The sequence below is a fragment of the Salvelinus fontinalis genome, chromosome 35, assembly GCF_029448725.1.
Source record: "Salvelinus fontinalis isolate EN_2023a chromosome 35, ASM2944872v1, whole genome shotgun sequence".
Taxonomy (NCBI): domain Eukaryota; kingdom Metazoa; phylum Chordata; class Actinopteri; order Salmoniformes; family Salmonidae; genus Salvelinus; species Salvelinus fontinalis.
This window is the reverse complement of record NC_074699.1, coordinates 36,418,673-36,443,910: the sequence shown is the minus strand read 5'-3', so window position 1 is coordinate 36,443,910 and position 25,238 is coordinate 36,418,673. Positions and strand designations below refer to the sequence as shown.

Sequence of the window (25,238 nt, the reverse complement as noted above, 5' to 3'; positions counted from 1 at the left end):
CATACATCTCCTGGTCAGTAGAGGTCATCTGTGGTCTATATAAGGACTAGTAACCATACAGCTCCTGGTCAGTAGAGGACTAGTAACCATACAGCTCCTGGTTAGTAGAGGTCATCTGTGGTCTATATAAGGACTAGTAACCATACAGCTCCTGGTCAGTAGAGGACTAGTAACCATACAGCTCCTGGTCAGTAGAGGACTAGTAACCATACAGCTCCTGGTCAGTAGAGGGCTAGTAACCATACAGCTCCTGGTCAGTAGAGGACTAGTAACCATACAGCTCCTGGTCAGTAGAGGACTAGTAACCATACAGCTCCTGGTCAGTAGAGGACTAGTAACCATACAGCTCCTGGTCAGTAGAGGACTAGTAACCATACAGCTCCTGGTCACTAGAGGACTAGTAACCATACAGCTCCTGGTCAGTAGAGGACTAGTAACCATACAGCTCCTGGTCAGTAGAGGACTAGTAACCATACAGCTCCTGGTCAGTAGAGGTCATCTGTGGTCTATATAAGGACTAGTAACCATACAGCTCCTGGTGAGTAGAGGACTAGTAACCATACAGCTCCTGGTTAGTAGAGGACTAGTAACCATACAGCTCCTGGTCAGTAGAGGACTAGTAACCATACAGCTCCTGGTCAGTAGAGGACTAGTAACCATACAGCTCCTGGTCAGTAGAGGACTAGTAACCATACAGCTCCTGGTCAGTAGAGGTCATCTGTGGTCTATATAAGGACTAGTAACCATACAGCTCCTGGTGAGTAGAGGACTAGTAACCATACAGCTCCTGGTTAGTAGAGGACTAGTAACCATACAGCTCCTGGTCAGTAGAGGACTAGTAACCATACATCTCCTGGTCAGTAGAGGACTAGTAACCATACAGCTCCTGGTCAGTAGAGGACTAGTAACCATACAGCTCCTGGTTAGTAGAGGACTATTAACCATACAGCTCCTGGTCAGTAGAGGACTAGTAACCATACAGCTCCTGGTCAGTAGAGGACTAGTAACCATACAGCTCCTGGTCAGTAGAGGACTAGTAACCATACAGCTCCTGGCCAGTAGAGGACTATTAACCATACAGCTCCTGGTCAGTAGAGGACATCTGTGGTCTATATAAGGACTAGTAACCATACAGCTCCTGGTCAGTAGAGGTCATCTGTGGTCTATATAAGGACTAGTAACCATACAGCTCCTGGTCAGTAGAGGACTAGTAACCATACAGCTCCTGGTCAGTAGAGGTCATCTGTGGTCTATATAAGGACTAGTAACCATACAGCTCCTGGTCAGTAGAGGTTATCTGTGGTCTATATAAGGACTGGTAACCATACAGCTCCTGGTCAGTAGAGGTCATCTGTGGTCTATATAAGGACTAGTAACCATACAGCTCCTGGTCAGTAGAGGACTAGTAACCATACAGCTCCTGGTCAGTAGAGGACATCTGTGGTCTATATAAGGACTAGTAACCATACAGCTCCTGGTCAGTAGAGGTCATCTGTGGTCTATATAAGGACTAGTAACCATACAGCTCCTGGTCAGTAGAGGTCATCTGTGGTCTATATAAGGACTAGTAACCATACAGCTCCTGGTCAGTAGAGGACTAGTAACCATACAGCTCCTGGTCAGTAGAGGACATCTGTGGTCTATGTAAGGACTAGTAACCATACAGCTCCTGGTAAGTAGAGGACTAGTAACCATACAGCTCCTGGTCAGTAGAGGTCATCTGTGGTCTATATAAGGACTAGTAAACATACAGCTCCTGGTCAGTAGAGGTCATCTGTGGTCTATATAAGGACTAGTAACCATACAGCTCCTGGTCTGTAGAGGACTAGTAACCATACAGCTCCTGGTCAGTAGAGGACTAGTAACCATACAGCTCCTGGTCTGTAGAGGACTAGTAACCATACAGCTCCTGGTCAGTAGAGGACTAGTAACCATACAGCTCCTGGTCAGTAGAGGTCATCTGTGGTCTATATAAGGACTAGTAACCATACAGCTCCTGGTCAGTAGAGGTCATCTGTGGTCTATATAAGGACTAGTAACCATACAGCTCCTGGTCAGTAGAGGACTAGTAACCATACAGCTCCTGGTCAGTAGAGGACTAGTAACCATACAGCTCCTGGTCAGTAGAGGTCATCTGTGGTCTATATAAGGACTAGTAACCATACAGCTCCTGGTCAGTAGAGGTCATCTGTGGTCTATATAAGGACTAGTAACCATACAGCTCGTGGTCAGTAGAGGACTAGTAACCATACAGCTCCTGGTTAGTAGAGGACTAGTAACCATACAGCTCCTGGTCAGTAGAGGTCATCTGTGGTCTATATAAGGACTAGTAACCATACAGCTCCTGGTCAGTAGAGGACTAGTAACCATACAGCTCCTGGTCAGTAGAGGACTAGTAACCATACAGCTCCTGGTCAGTAGAGGACTAGTAACCATACAGCTCCTGGTCAGTAGAGGACTAGTAACCATACAGCTCCTGGTCAGTAGAGGACTAGTAACCATACAGCTCCTGGTCAGTAGAGGACTAGTAACCATACAGCTCCTGGTCAGTAGAGAGGTCATCTGTGGTCTATATAAGGACTAGTAACAATACAGCTCCTGGTCAGTATAGGTCATCTGTGGTCTATATAAGGACTAGTAACCCTACAGCTCCTGGTCAGTAGAGGTCATCTGTGGTCTATATAAGGACTAGTAACCATACAGCTCCTGGTCAGTAGAGGTCATCTGTGGTCTATATAAGGACTAGTAACCATACAGCTCCTGGTCAGTAGAGGTCATCTGTGGTCTATATAAGGACTAGTAACCATACAGCTCCTGGTCAGTAGAGGTCATCTGTGGTCTATGTAAGGACTAGTAACCATACAGCTCCTGGTCAGTAGAGGACTAGTAACCATACAGCTCCTGGTCAGTAGAGGACTAGTAACCATACAGCTCCTGGTCAGTAGAGGACTAGTAACCATACAGCTCCTGGTCAGTAGAGGACTAGTAACCATACAGCTCCTGGTTAGTAGAGGTCATCTGTGGTCTATATAAGGACTAGTAACCATACAGCTCCTGGTCAGTAGAGGACTAGTAACCATACAGCTCCTGGTCAGCAGAGGACATCTGTGGTCTATATAAGGACTAGTAACCATACAGCTCCTGGTCAGTAGAGGACATCTGTGGTCTATATAAGGACTAGTAACCATACAGCTCCTGGTCAGTAGAGGACTAGTAACCATACAGCTCCTGGTCAGTAGAGGACATCTGTGGTCAATATAAGGACTAGTAACCATACAGCTCCTGGTCAGTAGAGGACTAGTAACCATACAGCTCCTGGTCAGTAGAGGACTAGTAACCATACAGCTCCTGGTTAGTAGAGGACTAGTAACCATACATCTCCTGGTCAGTAGAGGACTAGTAACCATACAGCTCCTGGTCAGTAGAGGACTAGTAACCATACAGCTCCTGGTCAGTAGAGGACTAGTAACCATACAGCTCCTGGTCAGTAGAGGACTAGTAACCATACAGCTCCTGGTCTGTAGAGGACTAGTAACCATACAACTCCTGGTTAGTAGAGGACTAGTAACCATACAGTTCCTGGTCAGTAGAGGACTAGTAACCATACATCTCCTGGTCACTAGAGGTCATCCGTGGTCTATATAAGGACTATTAACCATACAGCTCCTGGTCAGTAGAGGTCATCTGTGGTCTATATAAGGAAAGGTAACCATACAGCTCCTGGTCAGTAGAGGACTAGTAACCATACAGCTCCTGGTCAGTAGAGGACTAGTAACCATACAGCTCCTGGTCAGTAGAGGACTAGTAACCATACAGCTCCTGGTCAGTAGAGGACTAGTAACCATACAGCTCCTGGTCAGTAAAGGACTAGTAACCATACAGCTCCTGGTCAGTAGAGGTCATCTGTGGTCTATATAAGGACTAGTAACCATACAGCTCCTGGTCAGTAGAGGACTAGTAACCATACAGCTCCTGGTCAGTAGAGGACTAGTAACCATACAGCTCCTGGTCAGTAGAGGACTAGTAACCATACAGCTCCTGGTCAGTAGAGGTCATCTGTGGTCTATATAAGGACTAGTAACCATACAGCTCCTGGTCAGTAGAGGACTAGTAACCATACAGCTCCTGGTCAGTAGAGGACTAGTAACCATACAGCTCCTGGTTAGTAGAGGACTAGTAACCATACAGCTCCTGGTTAGTAGAGGACTAGTAACCATACAGCTCCTGATCAGTAGAGGACTAGTAACCATACAGCTCCTGGTTAGTAGAGGAGATCTGTGGTCTATATAAGGACTAGTAACCATACAGCTCCTGGTCAGTAGAGGACATCTGTGGTCTATATAAGGACTAGTAACCATACAGCTCCTGGTCAGTAGAGGACTAGTAACCATACAGCTCCTGGTCAGTAGAGGTCATCTGTGGTCTATATAAGGACTAGTAACCATACAGCTCCTGGTCAGTAGAGGTCATCTGTGGTCTATATAAGGACTAGTAACCATACAGTTCCTGGTCAGTAGAGGACTAGTAACCATACAGCTCCTGGTCAGTAGAGGACTAGTAACCATACAGCTCGTGGTCAGTAGAGGACTAGTAACCATACAGCTCCTGGTCAGTAGAGGACTAGTAACCATACAGCTCCTGGTCAGTAGAGGACTAGTAACCATACAGCTCCTGGTCACTAGAGGACTAGTAACCATACAGCTCCTGGTCAGTAGAGGACTAGTAACCATACAGCTCCTGGTCAGTAGAGGACTAGTAACCATACAGCTCCTGGTCAGTAGAGGACTAGTAACCACACAGCTCCTGGTCAGTAGAGGACTAGTAACCATACAGCTCCTGGTCAGTAGAGGTCATCTGTGGTCTATATAAGGACTAGTAACCATACAGCTCCTGGTCAGTAGAGGTCATCTGTGGTCTATATAAGGACTAGTAACCATACAGCTCCTGGTCAGTAGAGGTCATCTGTGGTCTATATAAGGACTAGTAACCATACAGCTCCTGGTCAGTAGAGGTCATCTGTGGTCTATATAAGGACTAGTAACCATACAGCTCCTGGTCAGTAGAGGTCATCTGTGGTCTATATAAGGACTAGTAACCATACAGCTCCTGGTCAGTAGAGGACTAGTAACCATACAGCTCCTGGTCAGTAGAGGACATCTGTGGTCTATATAAGGACTAGTAACCATACAGCTCCTGGTCAGTAGAGGACATCTGTGGTCTATATAAGGACTAGTAACCATACAGCTCCTGGTCAGTAGAGGACTAGTAACCATACAGCTCCTGGTCAGTAGAGGTCATCTGTGGTCTATATAAGGACTAGTAACCATACAGCTCCTGGTCAGTAGAGGTCATCTGTGGTCTATATAAGGACTAGTAACCATACAGCTCCTGGTCAGTAGAGGTCATCTGTGGTCTATATAAGGACTAGTAACCATACAGCTCCTGGTCAGTAGAGGTCATCTGTGGTCTATATAAGGACTAGTAACCATACAGCTCCTGGTCAGTAGAGGTCATCTGTGGTCTATATAAGGACTAGTAACCATACAGCTCCTGGTCAGTAGAGGACTAGTAACCATACAGCTCCTGGTCAGTAGAGGACTAGTAACCATACAGCTCCTGGTCAGTAGAGGTCATCTGTGGTCTATATAAGGACTAGTAACCATACAGCTCCTGGTCAGTAGAGGTCATCTGTGGTCTATATAAGGACTAGTAACCATACAGCTCCTGGTCAGTAGAGGTCATCTGTGGTCTATATAAGGACTAGTAACCATACAGCTCCTGGTCAGTAGAGGTCATCTGTGGTCTATATAAGGACTAGTAACCATACAGCTCCTGGTCAGTAGAGGTCATCTGTGGTCTATATAAGGACTAGTAACCATACAGCTCCTGGTCAGTAGAGGTCATCTGTGGTCTATATAAGGACTAGTAACCATACAGCTCCTGGTCAGTAGAGGTCATCTGTGGTCTATATAAGGACTAGTAACCATACAGCTCCTGGTCAGTAGAGGTCATCTGTGGTCTATATAAGGACTAGTAACCATACAGCTCCTGGTCAGTAGAGGACTAGTAACCATACAGCTCCTGGTCAGTAGAGGACTAGTAACCATACAGCTCCTGGTCAGTAGAGGTCATCTGTGGTCTATATAAGGACTAGTAACCATACAGCTCCTGGTCAGTAGAGGTCATCTGTGGTCTATATAAGGACTAGTAACCATACAGCTCCTGGTCAGTAGAGGTCATCTGTGGTCTATATAAGGACTAGTAACCATACAGCTCCTGGTCAGTAGAGGTCATCTGTGGTCTATATAAGGACTAGTAACCATACAGCTCCTGGTCAGTAGAGGTCATCTGTGGTCTATATAAGGACTAGTAACCATACAGCTCCTGGTCAGTAGAGGTCATCTGTGGTCTATATAAGGACTAGTAACCATACAGAGTAATATACTATTCCTGGTACCATCTCTGTAGACAGTAGTGAGAGTAACACACAAGTCAATACTCTCTAGATTGAATTTTAGGTTCTGCTTTGTTAATGTGACAATCAGACCTAACTATGCATGTTGTTTGTTATTGATACATGTTGTTTAGTTCCATTCAATCAGCGACAAAAGTAACAATTCAAACATTAATTGGTCTTAATTGGCACAATGACAGAAAAACAGGCCAAGCTTAGCTGCAACACTGTATAGACTGAAGCAGGTCCCCACCATGTCATTAACCTAGCAGCAACACTGTATAGACTGAAGCAGGTCACCACCATGTCATTAACCTAGCAGCAACACGGTATAGACTGAAGCAGGTCACCACCATGTCATTAACCTAGCAGCAACACTGTATAGACTGAAGCAGGTCAACACCATGTCATTAACCTAGCAGCAACACTGTATAGACTGAAGCAGGTCACCACCATGTCATTAACCTAGCAGCAACACTGTATAGACTGAAGCAGGTCAACACCATGTCATTAACCTAGTAGCAACACTGTATAGACTGAAGCAGGTCACCACCATGTCATTAACCTAGCAGCAACACCGTATAGACTGAAGCAGGTCACCACCATGTCATTAACCTAGCAGCAACACTGTATAGACTGAAGCAGGTCAACACCATGTCATTAACCTAGCAGCAACACTGTATAGACTGAAGCAGGTCACCACCATGTCATTAACCTAGCAGCAACACTGTATAGACTGAAGCAGGTCACCACCATGTCATTAACCTAGCAGCAACACTGTATAGACTGAAGCAGGTCACCACCATGTCATTAACCTAGCAGCAACACTGTATAGACTGAAGCAGGTCACCACCATGTCATTAACCTAGCAGCAACACTGTATAGACTGAAGCAGGTCACCACCATGTCATTAACCTAGCAGCAACACTGTATAGACTGAAGCAGGTCACCACCATGTCATTAACCTAGCAGCAACACGGTATAGACTGAAGCAGGTCACCACCATGTCATTGACCTAGCAGCAACACTGTATAGACTGAAGCAGGTCACCACCATGTCATTAACCTAGCAGCAACACGATATAGACTGAAGCAGGTCACCACCATGTCATTAACCTAGCAGCAACACTGTATAGACTGAAGCAGGTCACCACCATGTCATTAACCTAGCAGCAACACGATATAGACTGAAGCAGGTCACCACCATGTCATTAACCTAGCAGCAACACTGTATAGACTGAAGCAGGTCAACACCATGTCATTAACCTAGCAGCAACACTGTATAGACTGAAGCAGGTCACCACCATGTCATTAACCTAGCAGCAACACTGTATAGACTGAAGCAGGTCACCACCATGTCATTGCTGTCAGGCTTAAGATGTTGTCTGATAAACTGCAGTAAATTGAAAGGAGGAACGGAGAGAGAGGGTAGCTGTACTGTCTGACCTCATTCTGTTTCTAGGCAGGGAAAGGAGGAACGGAGAGAGAGGGTAGCTGTACTGTCTGACCTCATTCTGTTTCTAGGCAGGGAAAGGAGGAACGGAGAGAGAGAGGGTAGCTGTACTGTCTGACCTCATTCTGTTTCTAGGCAGGGAAAGGAGGAACGGAGAGAGAGAGGGTAGCTGTATTGTCTGACCTCATTCTGTTTCTAACTCCTAATCCCCGTTCTTCCACCTGCAGGAAAAGGATGGAGAGAAGAGTCGAGACAAAGACGAGAGGAGAGAGGCGAAGGCCAGAGAGAGATGTACGCTGAACGGACATCACTTCAGCATGGTCTCCTCCCAGACACAATCCTCCTCCTGCCACCAATGCAGCAAAACCATCAGCACTAAGGATGCCTTTCTCTGCACCAGTAAGACACCATCAGTCAATACAACTGTAATAAAACCAGCCATTAGCAGGTTTAGTAAAGCAGCTCAGTGCAGTACATACACACCATATCGCTCAAGATGGTGCCGACAGAGAGGGCTGCCTTGCTTCTAATCCTTATGAAACTTTTCAGTATATATATTTTATTATGTATTATTTCCTACATTGTTAGCCCAGAAAATCTCAAGTTTTATTACGTACAGCCGGGAAGAACTATTGGATATCAGAGAGACGTCAACTTACCAGCACAACCAGCACTACGACCAGGAATACGACTTTCCCGAAGCCTTTGTCCGCGCCACTCAGGGCAATTGAACTGATTCCAGAGGGCGATCCAAAACAACGCTGCCGGAGAAGAGGAAGACAGACCGGTCTTCTGGTCAGACTTCGGAGGCGCGCACACCACCCACCGCTCCCGAGTATATTACTCGCTAATGTCCAGTCCCTAGATAACAAGGTCGACAAAGTCAGGGCGAATGTTGCTTTCCAGAGAGACATCAGGGATTGTAACATACTCTGTTTTACGTAAACGTGGCTCTCTCGGGATATGCTGTCGGAGTCGCCATCTGGATTCTCAGTGCATCGCGCCGACAGGAATAAACGTCTCTGGGAAGAAGAAGGGCGGGGCTGTATGTTTAATGATTAACGACTCATGGTGTAATCATAACAACAGGAACTCAAGTCTTTTTGTTCACCTGACCTAGAATTCCTCACAATCAAATGATTGTAGCTGGGGATTTTAACAAAGAAAATTTGAGAACAAGGCTACCTAAATTCTATCAGTATATCGACTGTAGCACTCGCGCTGGGAAAACACTGGATCATTGCTACTCTAACTTCCGCGATGCTGACAGGGCCCTCCTCCGCCCTCCTTTCGTCAAATCTGACCACGTCTCCATTTTGCTCTTCCCTTCCTATAGGCAGAAACTTAAACAGGAAGTAGCCATGCTAAGGACCATTTAATGCCGGTCTGACCAATCGGAATCCACGTTTCAAGATTGTTTTGATCACGGGGACTGAGATATGTTCCGGGTAGCCTCAGAGAATAACACCATAGGGCGGTGCACAATTGGCCCAGCGTCATCCGAGTTTGACCAGGGTAGGCCGTCATTGTAAATACGAATTTGTTCTTAACTGACTTGCCTAGTTAAAGGTTAAAATAAATAAAAAGTTTTAATTAAATCAAACCATCCAAATGTTGACAAAAGTGGAGTCGCAATTCAACGGCTCAGACATGAGACGTATGTGGCAGGGTCTACAGACAATCACGGACTACAAAAAGAAAACCAGCCACGTCACGGACACCGACGTCTTGCTTCCAGACAAACTAAACACCTTCTTTGCCCACTTTGAGGATAATACAGTGCCACCAACGCGGCCCGCTACCAAGGCCTGTGGGCACTTCTTCTCCGTGGCCGACGTGAGTAAGATATTTAAACGTGTTAACCCCCGCAAGGCTGCCCGCCCAGGCGGCATCCCTAGCCGCGTCTTTAGAGCATGTGCAGACCAGCTGGCTGGTGTGTTTACGGACATAATCAATCTCTCCTTATCCCAGTTTGCTGTCCCAACATGATTCATGATAGCCACCATCATTGTTTCTGTACCCAAAAAGCCAAAAGGTAACTGAACTTAATGACTGTTGCCCCATAGCACTCACTTCTGTCATCATGAAGAGATTGAGAGACTCGCCAAGGGTCATACCACCTCCACCCTAAACCCACTTCTATTTGCTTACTTCCCCAATAGGTCCACAGACGATGCATTCGCCATCACACTGCACACTGTCCTATCCCCCATCTGGACAAGAGGAATAGCTATGTGAGAATGCAGTTAATTAATAGACGACAGCTCAGCATTCACCACCATAGTACCCTCCAAGCTCATCATTAATAGTACCCTCCAAGCTCATCATTAAGCTTGAGGCCCTGGGTTTCAACCCCGCCCTGTGCAATTGGGTCCTGGACTTCCTGACGGGCCGCCCCCAGGTGGTGAAGGTAGGAAACAACATCTCCACTTCGCTGATCCTCAACACTGGGGCTCCACAAGGGTGCGTTCTGAGCCCTCTCCTGTACTCCCTGTTCACCCACGACTGCATGGCCATGCACGCCTCAGCCGAATTTCTTCAGCCTCCTGAGGTTGAAGAGGCGCTGCTGCGCCTTCTTCACAACGCTGTCTGTGTGGGTGGACCAATTCAGTTTGTCCGTGATGTGTACGCCGAGGAATTTAAAACGTACTACCCTCTCCACTACTGTCCCGTCGATGTGGATAGGGGGGTGCTCCCTCTGCTGTTTCCTGAAGTCCACAATCATCTCCTTTGTTTTGTTGACGTTGAGTGTGAGGTTATTTTCCTGACACCACACTCCGAGGCCCCTCACCTCCTCCCTGTAGGCCGTCTCGTCGTTGTTGGTAATCAAGCCTACCACTGTAGTGTCGTCCGCAAACTTGATGATTGAGTTGGAGGCGTGCATGGCCACGCAGTCATGGGTGAACAGGGAGTACACGAGAGGGCTCAGAACGCACCCTTGTGGGTGTTGAGGATCAGCGGGTTGGAGATGTTGTTACCTACCCTCACCACCTGGGGGCGGCCCGTCAGGAAGTCCAGTACCCAGTTGCACAGGGCGGGGTCGAGACCCAGGGTCTCGAGCTTGATGACGAGTTTGGAGGGTACTATGGTGTTAAATGCTGAGCTGTAGTCGATGAACAGCATTCTTACATAGGTATTCCTCTTGTCCAGATGGGTTAGGGCAGTGTGCAGTGTGATTGCGATTGCGTCGTCTGTGGACCTATTGGGTCGGTAAGCAAATTGGAGTGGGTCTAGGGTGTCAGGTAGGGTGGAGGTGATATGGTCCTTGACTAGTCTCTCAAAGCACTTCATGATGACGGAAGTGAGTGCTACGGGGCGATAGTCGTTTAGCTCAGTTACCTTAGCTTTCTGGGGACAGGAACAATGGTGGCCCTCTTGAAGCATGTGGGAACAGCAGACTGGGATAAGGATTGATTGAATATGTCCTTAAACACATCAGCCAGCTGGTCTGCGCATGCTCTGAGGACGCGGCTGGGAATGCCGTCTAGGCCTGCAGTCTTGCGAGGGTTAACACGTTTAAATGTTTTACTCACCTCGGCTGCAGTGAAGGAGAGCCCGCAGGTTTTGGTAGCAGTCCAACTCTATGGTTCTGTAGACCACTCTAACTTTCTGGTTCTGTAGACCAGTCTAACTTTCTGGTTCTGTAGACCAGTCCAACTCTCCGGTTCTGTAGACCAGTCCAACTCTCTGGTTCTGTAGACCAGTCCAACTCTCTGGATCTGTAGACCAGTCCAACTCTTTGGATCTGTAGACCAGTCCAACTCTCTGGTTCTGTAGTCCAACTCTCTGGTTCTGTAGACCAGTCCAACTCTCTGGTTCTGTAGACCAGTCCAACTCTCTGGTTCTGTAGACCAGTCCAACTCTCCGGTTTTGTAAACCAGTCCAACTCTCTGGTTCTGTAGACCAGTCCAACTCTCTGGTTCTGTAGACCAGTCCAACTCTCCGGTTCTGTAGACCAGTTCAACTCTCCGGTTCTGTAGACCAGTCCAACTCTCCGGTTCTGTAGACCAGTCCAACTCTCCGGTTCTGTAGACCAGTCCAACTCTCCGGTTCTGTAGACCAGTCCAATTCTCTGGTTCTGTAGACCAGTCCAACTCTCCGGTTCTGTAGACCAGTCCAACTCTCCGGTTCTGTAGACCAGTCCAACTCTCCGGCTCTGTAGACCAGTCCAACTCTCTGGTTCTGTAGTCCAACTCTCTGGTTCTGTAGACCAGTCCAACTCTCTGGTTCTGTAGACCAGTTCAACTCTCTGGTTTTGTAGACCAGTCCAACTCTCCGATTTTGTAAACCAGTCCAACTCTCTGGTTCTGTAGACCAGTCCAACTCTCTGGTTCTGTAGACCAGTCCAACTCTCCGGTTCTGTAGACCAGTCCAACTCTCCGGTTCTGTAGACCAGTCCAACTCTCCGGTTCTGTAGACCAGTTAAACTCTCCGGATCTGTAGACCAGTCCAACTCTCCGGATCTGTAGACCAGTCCAACTCTCCGGATCTGTAGACCAGTCCAACTATCCGGTTCTGTAGACCAGTCCAACTCTCCGGCTCTGTAGACCAGTCCAACTCTCTGGTTCTGTAGTCCAACTCTCTGGCTCTGTAGACCAGTCCAACTCTCCGGTTCTGTAGACCAGTCCAACTCTCCGGTTCTGTAGACCAGTCCAACTCTCCGGTTCTGTAGACCAGTCCGACTCTCTGGTTCTGTAGACCAGTCCGACTCTCTGGTTCTGTAGACCAGTCCAACTATCCGGTTCTGTAGACCAGTCCAACTCTCCCGTTCTGTAGACCAGTCCAACTCTCCCGTTCTGTAGACCAGTCCAACTCTCCGGCTCTGTAGACCAGTCCAACTCTCCGGTTCTGTAGACCAGTCAAACTCTCCGGTTCTGTAGACCAGTCCAACTCTCCGGTTCTGTAGACCAGTCCAACTCTCCGGTTCTGTAGACCAGTCCAACTCTCCGGTTCTGTAGACCAGTCCAACTCTCCGGTTCTGTAGACTAGTCCAACTCTCCGGTTCTGTAGACCAGTCCAACTCTCTGGTTCTGTAGACCAGACCAACTATCCGGTTCTGTAGACCAGTCCAACTCTCCGGCTCTGTAGACCAGTCCAACTCTCTGGTTCTGTAGTCCAACTCTCTGGTTCTGTAGACCAGTCCAACTCTCCGGTTCTGTAGATCAGTCCAACTCTCCGGTTCTGTAGACCAGTCCGACTCTCTGGATCTGTAGACCAGTCCGACTCTCTGGTTCTGTAGACCAGTCCAACTCTCCGGTTCTGTAGACCAGTCCAACTCTCCGGTTCAACTCTCCGGTTCTGTAGACCAGTCCGACTCTCTGGTTCTGTAGACCAGTCCAACTATCCGGTTCTGTAGACCAGTCCAACTCTCCGGTTCTGTAGACCAGTCCAACTCTCCGGTTCTGTAGACCAGTCCAACTCTCCAGTCGCAGTTCATTACACATGAAAAGTTCTTACTGTTGAAGTTCTTGCTTTAAGATTAAAAGTTGCGTTTTATTTTGTATTTTTCAGAATGCAATGCACATGTTCATAAGAGTTGTAGAGAAAGCCTGCCTGTCTGTGCCAAGGTGAAGATGAAGGTAAGGAAAGAACAGTTTTTAAAACTATTTTCAGACCATTTTCTCAGCCAATAGGATGAGTAGCCTACAAGGACATCAAGGTCATGACCTTATTTACAGTACTGACGTCCTGGATTGTTTTCCCTCCAGTCGCCCAGACAGCAGTTAGCAGTTCCAGATTCAGCCACCGTTCCTGTTGTCACCCGGAGAACAAAACGAGACTTAAAACGTGAGTCCATGTTAAATATACTCAATACTGATACCGTTGGTGTTAACCAGAGTCCTGTCCTGGTCCCAGATCTGTTGGTGTTAACCAGAGCCATCACAGCCCTGTCCTGGTCCCAGATCTGTTGGTGTTAACCAGAGCCATCACAGCCCTGTCCTGGTCCCAGATCTGTTGGTGTTAACCAGAGTCATCACAGCCCTGTCCTGGTCCCAGATCTGTTGGTGTTAACCAGAGCCATCACAGCCCTGTCCTGGTCCCAGATCTGTTGGTGTTAACCAGAGCCATCACAGCCCTGTCCTGGTCCCAGATCTGTTGGTGTTCACCAGAGCCATCACAGACCTGTCCTGGTCCCAGATCTGTTGGTGTTAACCAGAGCCATCACAGCCCTGTCCTGGTCCCAGATCTGTTGGTGTTAACCAGAGCAATCACAGCCCTGTCCTGGTCCCAGATCTGTTGGTGTTAACCAGAGCCCTGTCCTGGTCCCAGATCTGTTGGTGTTAACCAGAGTCCTGTCCTGGTCCCAGATCTGTTGGTGTTAACCAGAGCCATCACAGCCCTGTCCTGGTCCCAGATATGTTGGTGTTAACCAAGAGCTATCACAGCCCTGTCCTGGTCCCAGATCTGTTTGTGTTAACCAGAGTCCTGTCCTGGTCCCAGATCTGTTGGTGTTAACCAGAGCCATCACAGCCCTGTCCTGGTCCCAGATCTGTTGGTGTTAACCAGAGCCCTGTCCTGGTCCCAGATCTGTTGGTGTTAACCAGAGTCCTGTCCTGGTCCCAGGTCTGTTGGTGTTAACCAGAGCCACCACAGCCCCGTCCTGGTCCCAGATCTGTTGGTGTTAACCAGAACCACCACAGCCCTGTCCTGGTCCCAGATCTGTTGGTGTTAACCAGAACCATCACAGCTCTGTCCTGGTCCCAGATCTGTTGGTGTTAACCACAGCCCTGTCCTGGTCCCAGATCTGTTGGTGTTCACCACAGCACTGTCCTGGTCACAGATCTGTTGGTGTTCACCAGAACCACCACAGCCCTGTCCTGGTCCCAGATCTGTTGGTGTTAACCAGAGCCCTGTCCTGGTCCCAGATCTGTTGGTGTTCACCACAGCCCTGTCCTGGTCCCAGATCTGTTGGTGTTCACCACAGCCCTGTCCTGGTCCCAGATCTTTTGTGTTCACCAGAGCCATCACAGGCCTGTCCTGGTCCCAGATCTGTTGGTGTTAACCACAGCCCTGTCCTGGTCCCAGATCTGTTGGTGTTAACCACAGCCCTGTCCTGGTCCCAGATCTTTTGTGTTCATCAGAGCCACCACAGCCCTGTCCTGGTCCCAGATCTGTTGGTGTTAACCAGAGTCCTGTCCTGGTCCCAGATCTGTTGGTGTTAACCAGAGCCATCACAGTCCTGTCCTGGTCCCAGATCTGTTGGTTTTAACCAGAGCCATCACAGTCCTGTCCTGGTCCCAGATCTGCTGGTGTTCACCAGAACCACCACAGCCCTGTCCTGGTCCCAGATCTGTTGGTGTTAACCAGAGCCACCACAGCCCTGTCCTGGTCCCAGATCTGTTGGTGTTAACCAGAGCCATCACAGCCCTGTCCTGGTCCCAGATCTGTTGGTGTTAACCAGAGCCATCACAGCCCTGTCCTGGTCCCAGATCTGTTGGTGTTAACCAGAGCCATCACAGCTCTGTCCTGGTCCCAGATCTGTTGGTGTTAACCAGAACCATCACAGCCCTGTCCTGGTCCCAGATCTGTTGGTGTTAACCAGAGCCATCACAGCCCTGTCCTGGTCCCAGATCTTTTGGTGTTAACCAGAGTCCTGTCCTGGTCCCAGATCTGTTGGTGTTAACCAGAGCCATCACAGCCCTGTCCTGGTCCCAGATCTGTTGGTGTTAACCAGAGCCATCACAGCCCTGTCCTGGTCCCAGATCTGTTGGTGTTCACCAGTCAGAATACAATCCATGTCTGCATGTCATCTGTTCCCTATAGAGTCCTACAGGGCTGCATGTCATCTGTTCCCTATAGAGTCCTACAGGGCTGCATGTCATCTGTTCCCTATAGAGTCCTACAGGGCTACATGTCATCTGTTCCCTATAGAGTCCTACAGGGCTGCATGTCATCTGTTCCCTATAGAGTCCTACAGGGCTGCATGTCATCTGTTCCCTATAGAGTCCTACAGGGCTGCATGTCATCTGTTCCCTATAGAGTCCTACAGGGCTGCATGTCGTCTGTTCCCTATAGAGTCCTACAGGGCTGCATGTCATCTGTTCCCTATAGAGTCCTACAGGGCTGCATGTCATCTGTTCCCTATAGAGTCCTACAGGGCTGCATGTCATCTGTTCCCTATAGAGTCCTACAGTGCTGCATGTCATCTGTTCCCTATAGAGTCCTACAGGGCTGCATGTCATCTGTTCCCTATAGAGTCCTACAGGGCTGCATGTCATCTGTTCCCTATAGAGTCCTACAGGGCTGCATGTCATCTGTTCCCTATAGAGTCCTACAGGGCTGCATGTCATCTGTTCCCTATAGAGTCCTACTGGGCTGCATGTCATCTGTTCCCTATAGAGTCCTACAGGGCTGCATGTCATCTGTTCCCTATAGAGTCCTACAGGGCTGCATGTCATCTGTTCCCTATAGAGTCCTACAGGGCTACATGTCATCTGTTCCCTATAGAGTCCTACAGGGCTGCATGTCATCTGTTCCCTATAGAGTCCTAGAGGGCTGCATGTCATCTATTCCCTATAGAGTCCTACAGGGCTGCATGTCATCTGTTCCCTATAGAGTCCTAGAGGGCTGCATGTCATCTGTTCCCTATAGAGTCCTACAGGGCTGCATGTCATCTGTTCCCTCTAGAGTCCTACAGGGCTGCATGTCATCTGTTCCCTATAGAGTCCTACAGGGCTGCATGTCATCTGTTCCCTATAGAGTCCTACAGGGCTGCATGTCATCTGTTCCCTATAGAGTCCTACTGGGCTGCATGTCATCTGTTCCCTATAGAGTCCTACAGGGCTGCATGTCATCTGTTCCCTATAGAGTCCTACAGGGCTGCATGTCATCTGTTCCCTATAGAGTCCTACAGGGCTGTTCCCTATAGAGTCCTAAAGGGCTGCATGTCATCTGTTCCCTATAGAGTCCTACAGGGCTGTTCCCTATAGAGTTAACACCAACAGATCTGGGACCAGGACAGGGCTGTGATGGTTCTGGTTAACAGAGTCCTACAGGGCTGCATGTCATCTGTTCCCTATAGAGTCCTACAGGGCTGCATGTCATATGTTCCCTATAGAGTCCTACAGGGCTGCATGTCATCTGTTCCCTTTAGAGTCCTACAGGGCTGCATGTCATCTGTTCCCCATAGAGTACTACAGGGCTGCATGTCATCTGTTCCCTGTAGAGTCCTACAGGGCTGCATGTCGTCTGTTCCCTATAGAGTCCTACAGGGCTATTCCCTATAGAGTCCTACAGGGCTGCATGTCATCTGTTCCCTATAGAGTCCTACAGGGCTGCATGTCATCTGTACCCTATAGAGTCCTACAGGGCTGCATGTCATCTGTTCCCTATAGAGTCCTACAGGGCTGCATGTCATCTGTTCCCTATAGAGTCCTACAGGGCTGCATGTCATCTGTTCCCTATAGAGTCCTACAGGGCTGTTCCCTATAGAGTCCTACAGAGCTGCATGTCATCTGTTCTCTATAGAGTCCTACAGGGCTGCATGTCATCTGTTCCCTATAGAGTCCTACTGGGCTGCATGTCATCTGTTCCCTATAGAGTCCTACAGGGCTGCATGTCATCTGTTCCCTATAGAGTCCTACAGGGCTGCATGTCATCTGTTCCCTCTAGAGTCCTACAGGGCTGCATGTCACCTGTTCCCTATAGAGTCCTACAGGTCTGCATGTCGTCTGTTCCCTATAGAGTCCTACAGGGCTGCATGTCATCTGTTCCCTATAGAGTCCTACAGGGCTGCATGTCTTCTGTTCCCTATAGAGTCCTACAGGGCTGCATGTCATCTGTTCCCTATAGAGTCCTACAGGGCTGCATGTCATCTGTTCACTATAGAGTCCTACAGGGCTGCATGTCATCTGTTCCCTATAGAGTCCTACAGGGCTGCATGTCATGTGTTCCCTATAGAGTCCTACAGGGCTGCATGTCATCTGTTCCCTATAGAGTCCTACATGTCGTCTGTTCCCTATAGAGTCCTACAGGGCTGCATGTCATCTGTTCCCTATAGAGTCCTACAGGGCTGCATGTCATCTGTTCCCTATAGAGTCCTACATGGCTGCATGTCATCTGTTCCCTATAGAGTCCTACATGTCATCTGTTCCCTATAGAGTCCTACAGGGCTGCATGTCATCTGTTCCCTATAGAGTCCTACAGGGCTGCATGTCATCTGTTCCCTTTAGAGTCCTACAGGGCTGCATGTCATCTGTTCCCTATAGAGTCCTACAGGGCTGCATGTCATCTGTTCCCTATAGAGTCCTACAGGGCTGCATGTCATCTGTTCCCTATAGAGTCCTACAGGGCTGCATGTCATCTGTTCCCTATAGAGTCCTACAGGGCTGCATGTCATCTGTTCCCTATAGAGTCCTACAGGGCTGCATGTCAACTGTTCCCTATGGAGTCCTACAGGGCTGCATGTCGTCTGTTCCCTATAGAGTCCTACATGGCTGCATGTCATCTGTTCCCTATAGAGTCCTACAGGGCTGCATGTCGTCTGTTCCCTATAGAGTCCTACAGGGCTGCATGTCATCTGTTCCCTTTAGAGTCCTACAGGGCTGCATGTCATCTGTTCCCTATAGAGTCCTACAGGGCTGTTCCCTATAGAGTCCTACATGGCTGTTCCCTATAGAGTCCTACAGGGCTGCATGTCATCTGTTCCCTATAGAGTCCTACAGGGCTGCATGTCATCTGTTCCCTATAGAGTCCTACAGGGCTGTTCCCTATAGAGTCCTACATGGCTGTTCCCTATAGAGTCCTACAGGGCTGCATGTCATCTGTTCCCTATAGAGTCCTACAGGGCTGCATGTCAACTGTTCCCTATAGAGTCCTACAGGGCTGCATGTCAACATTAGTGCACTATGTAAGGATTAGGGTTCCATTTGACCTACCACATTCCTCTATTAACGCTGGCCCTCTCTTATGACATCACAGCGGCTGCATCGCGGGAGCGGCCCTGGTCAGCCATCTTGTCTCCAGAAGACTACTCCTCATCGGTTGTTCCCTCCCGAAGACACACCTCCATCATACCCTTCCATGGCTCCAACCTGTCAAAGAGTATATCCATATCCAACATCGCTGGGTGAGCAACCCTTACTCTGACCCTGAGCCTGTTCCTAACCCTAACCCTAACTCTAACCCCGACCCTTACTCTGACCCTGAGCCTGTTCCTAACTCTAACCCCAACCCTTTCTCTGACCTTGAGCCTGTTCCTAACCCTAACTCTAACCCCAACCCTTACTCTGACCCTGAGCCTGTTCCTAACCCTAACCCTAACTATAACCCCAACCCTTATTCTGACCCTTAGCCTGTTCCTAACCCTAACCTTAAACACACCCCCACCCTTACTCTGACCCTGAGCCTGTTCCTAACCTTAAACATAACCCTGGAAATATGGTCTGGAAATATGACTGAATATAAACAGTGTAGTTATTCCCTCCGCAAGGCAATCAAACAAGCAACATGGCAGTACAGGGACAAGGTGGAGTCACAATTCAACGGCTCAGACACGAGACGTATGTGGCAGGGTCTACAGGAAATCATGAGACGTATGTGGCAGGGTCTACAGGAAATCACGAGACGTATGTGGCAGGGTCTAGAGGAAATCACGAGACGTATGTGGCAGGGTCTAGAGGAAATCACGAGACGTATGTGGCAGGGTCTACAGGAAATCACGAGACGTATGTGGCAGGGTCTACAGGAAATCACGAGACGTATGTGGCAGGGTCTACAGGAAATCACGAGACGTATGTGGCAGGGTCTACAGGAAATCACGAGACGTATGTGGCAGGGTCTACAGGAAATCACGGACTACAAAAAGAAATCCAACCACGTCACGGAAACCGACGTCACACTTCCAGACAAACTAAACAACTTCTTTGCCCGCTTTGAGGATAATACAGTGCCACAATCCCGGCCCGCTAACAAGAACTACCTCCCCACCTTTCCTTCTCCGTGGCTGACGTGAGTAAAACATTTAAACCCGTGTGAACCCTCGCAGGGCTGCTGGCCCAGACGGCATCCCTAGCCGCGTCCTCAGAGCATGTGTGGCTAGTGTTTTTACGGTGTGTTTACGGACAAATTCAATCGCTCCCTATCCCAGTCTATTGTCCCTACATGCTTCAAGATGGCTATCATTGTCCCTGTACCCAAAAAGGCAAAGGTAACTGAACTAAATGAGAGACTAGTCAAGGATCATATCACCTCCACCTTACCTGCCACCCTAGACCCACTTCAGTTTGCTTACCGCCCCAATAGATCCACAGACGATGCAATTGCTATCACTCTGCACACTGCCCTATCCAATCTGGACAAGAGGAATACCTCTTAGAATGCTGTTCATTGACTACAGCTCAGCATTTAACATCATAGTGCCCTCCAAGCTCATCATTAAGCTGGAGGCCCTGGGTCTCAACCCCGCCCTGTGCAATTGGGTCCTGGACTTTCTGATGGGCCTTCCCCAGATGGTAAAGTTTGGAAACAACATCTCCACATTGCTGACCCTCAACACTGGGGCCCCACAGGGGTGCGTGCTCAGCTCCCTCCTGTACTCCCTGTTCACCAGTGACTCAGTGGCCATGCACACTTCCAACTCAATCTTTAAATTTGCAGACGACACAACAGAAGAGGACTTGATTACCAAACAACGACGAGACAGCCTACAGGGAGGAGGTGAGGGCCCTCGGAGTGTGGTGTCAGGAAAACAACCTCTCACTCAACGTCAACAAAACAAAGGAGACGATCACTTCAGGAAACAGCAGAGGGAGCAGTATGGCTGGTGGCATTGTCATGCTGGAGGGTCATGTCAGGATAAGCCTGCAGGAAGGGTACCACATGAGGGAGGAGGATGTCTTCCCTGCAACGCACAGCGTTGAGATTGCCTGCAATGACAACAAGCTCAGTCTGATGATGCTGTGACACACCGCCCCAGACCATGATGGACCCTCCACCTCCAAATCGATCCTGCTCCAGAGTACAGGCCTCGGTGTAACGCTCATTCCTTCGATGATAAACGTGAATCCGGCCATCACCCCTGGTGAGATAAAACCACGACTCGTCAGTGAAGAGCACTTTTTGCCAGTCCTGTCTGGTCCAGCGATGGTGGGTTTGTGCCCATAGGCGGCGTTGTTGCCGGTGATGTCTGGTGAGGACCTGGCTTACAACAGGCCTACAAGCCCTCAGTCCAGCCTCTCCCAGCCTATTGCAGACAGTCTGAGCACTGATGGAGAGATTTTGTGTTCTTGGTGTAACTCGGGCAGTTGTTGTTGCCATCCTGTACCTGTCCCGCAGGTGTGATGTTTGGATGTACCGATCCTGTGCAGGTGTTACACGTGGTCTGCCACTGTGAGAAAGATCAGCTGTCCGTCCTGTCTCCCTGTAGCGCTGTCTTAGGCGTCTCATGATGTGGACATTGCAATTTATTGCCCTGGCCAGATCTGCAGTCCTCATGCCTCCTTGCAGCATGCCTAAGGCACGTTCACGTAGATGAGCAGGGACGCCGGGCATCTTTCTTTTGGTGTTCTTCAGAGTCAGTAGAAAGGCTTCTTTAGTGTCCTAAGTTTTCATAAGTGCAACCTTAATTGCCTACCGCCTGTAAGCTGTTAGTGTCTTAACGAATGTTCCACAGGTGCATGTTCCACAGGTGCATGTGGTCCCGTGTGGCTCAGTTGGTAGAGCATGGCGCTTGCAACGCCAGGGTTGTGGGTTAATTTTACCACGGGGGGACCAGGATGAATATGTATGAACTTTCCAATTTGTAAGTCGCTCCGGATAAGAGCGTCTGCTAAATGACTTAAATGTAAATGTTCATTAGTTCTTTATGGTTCATTGAACAAGCATGGGAAACAGTGTTTAAACCCTTTACAATGAAGATCTGTGAAGATATTTGGATTTTTTCGAATTATCTTTGAAAGACAGAGTCCTGAAAAAGGGACGTTTCATTTTATTTCTGAGTTTATAATAGTATTTTGAGAATAGCTTCTAATATTAATAAATGAGCCACCAGGTGTTTGATGACATGCCTATCAAGGGTCTACGGTACCTGTCCCATTCTGCTGACTCTGTCCTCTCTCTCTCTCTCTCTCTCTCTCTCTCTGTCCTCTCTCTCTCTCTGTCCTCTCTTCAGTCACCAGGTGTTTGATGACATGCCTATCAAGGGTCTGCGGTACCTGTCCCAGTCTACTGACTCTCTGTGCAAGACCAACCTGGTCAATGAATCTACAGAGTCACTCACAGATGAAGGTTAGTAGGTTACTACTCTCTCTGACTCTCTCTCTCTACCTGTCCGTCTATCTGTCCTCTCTTCTCTGTCCTCTATCTGTCCTCTCCACCTGTCTGTCCTCTCCACCTGTCTGTCCTCTCCACCTGTCTGTCCTCTCCACCTGTCTGTCTATCTGTCCATCCCTTTCTCTGTCCTCTCCACCCTATCAGCCCTAAACAGCTGGTGAACAGCTATGGTTAGAATGACCAACATGCTTTGTGTGTTTAAATGCATCTCAAATGGCCCCCTATTTCCTGTTTAGTTCACTACTTTACACCAGAACACTACTTCAGCCCTGAACTAAAGTATTGCACTAGAAAGTAAATAGGGTGCCATTTGAGATTCAGACATTGTGTATGAGAACCAGTCCATTTCCTTGACGGAAGAACAGAACCAGAGAACCGGTCCATTTCCTTGACGGAAGAACAGAACCAGAGAACCGGTCCATTTCCTTGACGGAAGAACAGAACCAGAGAACCAGTCCATTTCCTTGACGGAAGAACAGAACCAGAGAACCGTTCCATTTCCTTGATGGAAGAACAGAACCTGAGAACCGGTCCATTTCCTTGACGGAAGAACAGAACCAGAGAACCGGTCCATTTCCTTGACGGAAGAACAGAACCAGAGAACCGGTCCATTTCCTTGACGGAAGAACAGAACCAGAGAACCGGTCCATTTCCTTGACGGAAGAACAGAACCAGAGAACCGGTCGATTTCCTTGATGGAACAGAACCAGAGAACACAGAGAGTAGATGGTCTAGATAAATACCTGTGAATGTGTCTGGATTATAATGTCTACTATAACGTCTAGATAACTACCTGTAAATGTGTCTGGATTATAGTGTCTACTATAACTACTATAACGTCTAGATTAATACCTGTGAATGTGTCTGGATTATAATGTCTACTATAACGTCTAGATTAATACCTGTGAATGTGTCTGGATTATAGTGTCTGCTATAATGTCTACTATAACGTCTAGATTAATACCTGTGAATGTGTCTGGATTATAATGTCTACTATAACGTCTAGATTCATACCTGTGAATGTGTCTGGATTATAATGTCTACTATAACGTCTAGATTAATACCTGTAAATGTGTCTGGATTATATTGTCTACTATAACGTCTAGATTAATACCTGTAAATGTGTCTGGATTATAATGTCTACTATAACGTCTAGATTAATACCTGTAAATGTGTCTGGATTATATTGTCTACTATAACGTCTAGATTAATACCTGTGAATGTGTCTGGATTATAATGTCTACTATAACGTCTAGATTAATACCTGTAAATGTGTCTGGATTAGTGTCTACTATAACGTCTAGATAAATACCTGTGAATGTGTCTGGATTATAATGTCTACTATAACGTCTAGATAAATACCTGTAAATGTGTCTGGATTATATTGTCTACTATAACGTCTAGATAAATACCTGTAAATGTGTCTGGATTATAGTGTCTACTATAACGTCTAGATTAATACCTGTAAATGTGTCTGGATTATAGTGTCTACTATAACGTCTAAATAAATACCTGTAAATGTGTCTGGATTATAGTGTCTACTATAACGTCTAGATAAATACCTGTAAATGTGTCTGGATTATAGTGTCTAGTATAACGTCTAGATAAATACCTGTAAATGTGTCTGGATTATAATGTCTACTATAACGTCTAGATAAATACCTGTAAATGTGTCTGGATTATAGTGTCTACTATAACGTCTAGATAAATACCTGTAAATGTGTCTGGATTATAGTGTCTACTATAACGTCTAAATAAATACCTGTAAATGTGTCTGGATTATAGTGTCTACTATAACGTCTAGATAAATACCTGTAAATGCGTCTGGATTATAGTGTCTACTATAACGTCTAGATAAATACCTGTAAATGTGTCTGGATTATAGTGTCTACTATAACGTCTAGATTAATACCTGTAAATGTGTCTGGATTAGTGTCTACTATAACGTCTAGATAAATACCTGTGAATGTGTCTGGATTATAGTGTCTACTATAACGTCTAAATTAATACCTGTAAATGTGTCTGGATTAGTGTCTACTATAACGTCTAGATAAATACCTGTAAATGTGTCTGGATTATAGTGTCTACTATAACTACTATAACGTCTAGATAAATACCTGTGAATGTGTCTGGATTATAGTGTCTACTATAACGTCTAGATAAATACCTGTAAATGTGTCTGGATTATAATGTCTACTATAACGTCTTGATTAATACCTGTAAATGTGTCTGGATTATAATGTCTACTATAACGTCTAGATAAATACCTGTAAATGTGTCTGGATTATAATGTCTACTATAACGTCTAGATTAATACCTGTAAATGTGTCTGGATTATAGTGTCTACTATAACGTCTTGATTAATACCTGTAAATGTGTCTGGATTAGTGTCTACTATAACGTCTAGATTAATACCTGTAAATGTGTCTGGATTATAGTGTCTACTATAACGTCTAGATTAATACCTGTAAATGTGTCTGGATTATAGTGTCTACTATAACGTCTAGATTAATACCTGTAAATGTGTCTGGATTATAACGTCTAGATAAATACCTGTAAATGTGTCTGGATTAGTGTCTACTATAACGTCTAGATTAATACCTGTAAATGTGTCTGGATTATAGTGTCTACTATAACGTCTAGATTAATACCTGTAAATGTGTCTGGATTATAATGTCTACTATAACTACCATAACGTCTAGATTAATACCTGTAAATGTGTCTGGATTATAATGTCTACTATAACGTCTAGATAAATACCTGTAAATGTGTCTGGATTATAATGTCTACTATAACGTCTTGATTAATACCTGTAAATGTGCCTGGATTATATTGTCTACTATAACGTCTAGATTAATACCTGTAAATGTGTCTGGATTATAGTGTCTACTATAACGTCTAGATAAATACCTGTAAATGTGTCTGGATTATAATGTCTACTATAATGTCTAGATTCATACCTGTGAATGTGTCTGGATTATAATGTCTACTATAACGTCTAGATTCATACCTGTGAATGTGTCTGGATTATAATGTCTACTATAATGTCTACTATAACGTC

At 47.0% G+C, this 25,238-nt stretch overlaps 1 protein-coding gene across 2 annotated transcripts in view; it reads left to right on the top strand.

Annotated features, from left to right (window-relative positions):
- The window catches only part of LOC129834797 (A-kinase anchor protein 13-like), a 109,334-nt gene that overhangs the window by 10,112 nt on the left and 73,984 nt on the right, over positions 1-25,238 (top strand). For both annotated transcript variants that reach the window (XM_055900083.1, XM_055900082.1), the window contains exons 2-6: positions 8,134-8,305; positions 13,418-13,485; positions 13,615-13,693; positions 18,827-18,974; positions 22,017-22,132. In XM_055900083.1, the coding sequence (XP_055756058.1) occupies positions 8,134-8,305; positions 13,418-13,485; positions 13,615-13,693; positions 18,827-18,974; positions 22,017-22,132 (583 nt within the window). The remainder of the gene's footprint in view (positions 1-8,133; positions 8,306-13,417; positions 13,486-13,614; positions 13,694-18,826; positions 18,975-22,016; positions 22,133-25,238) is intronic.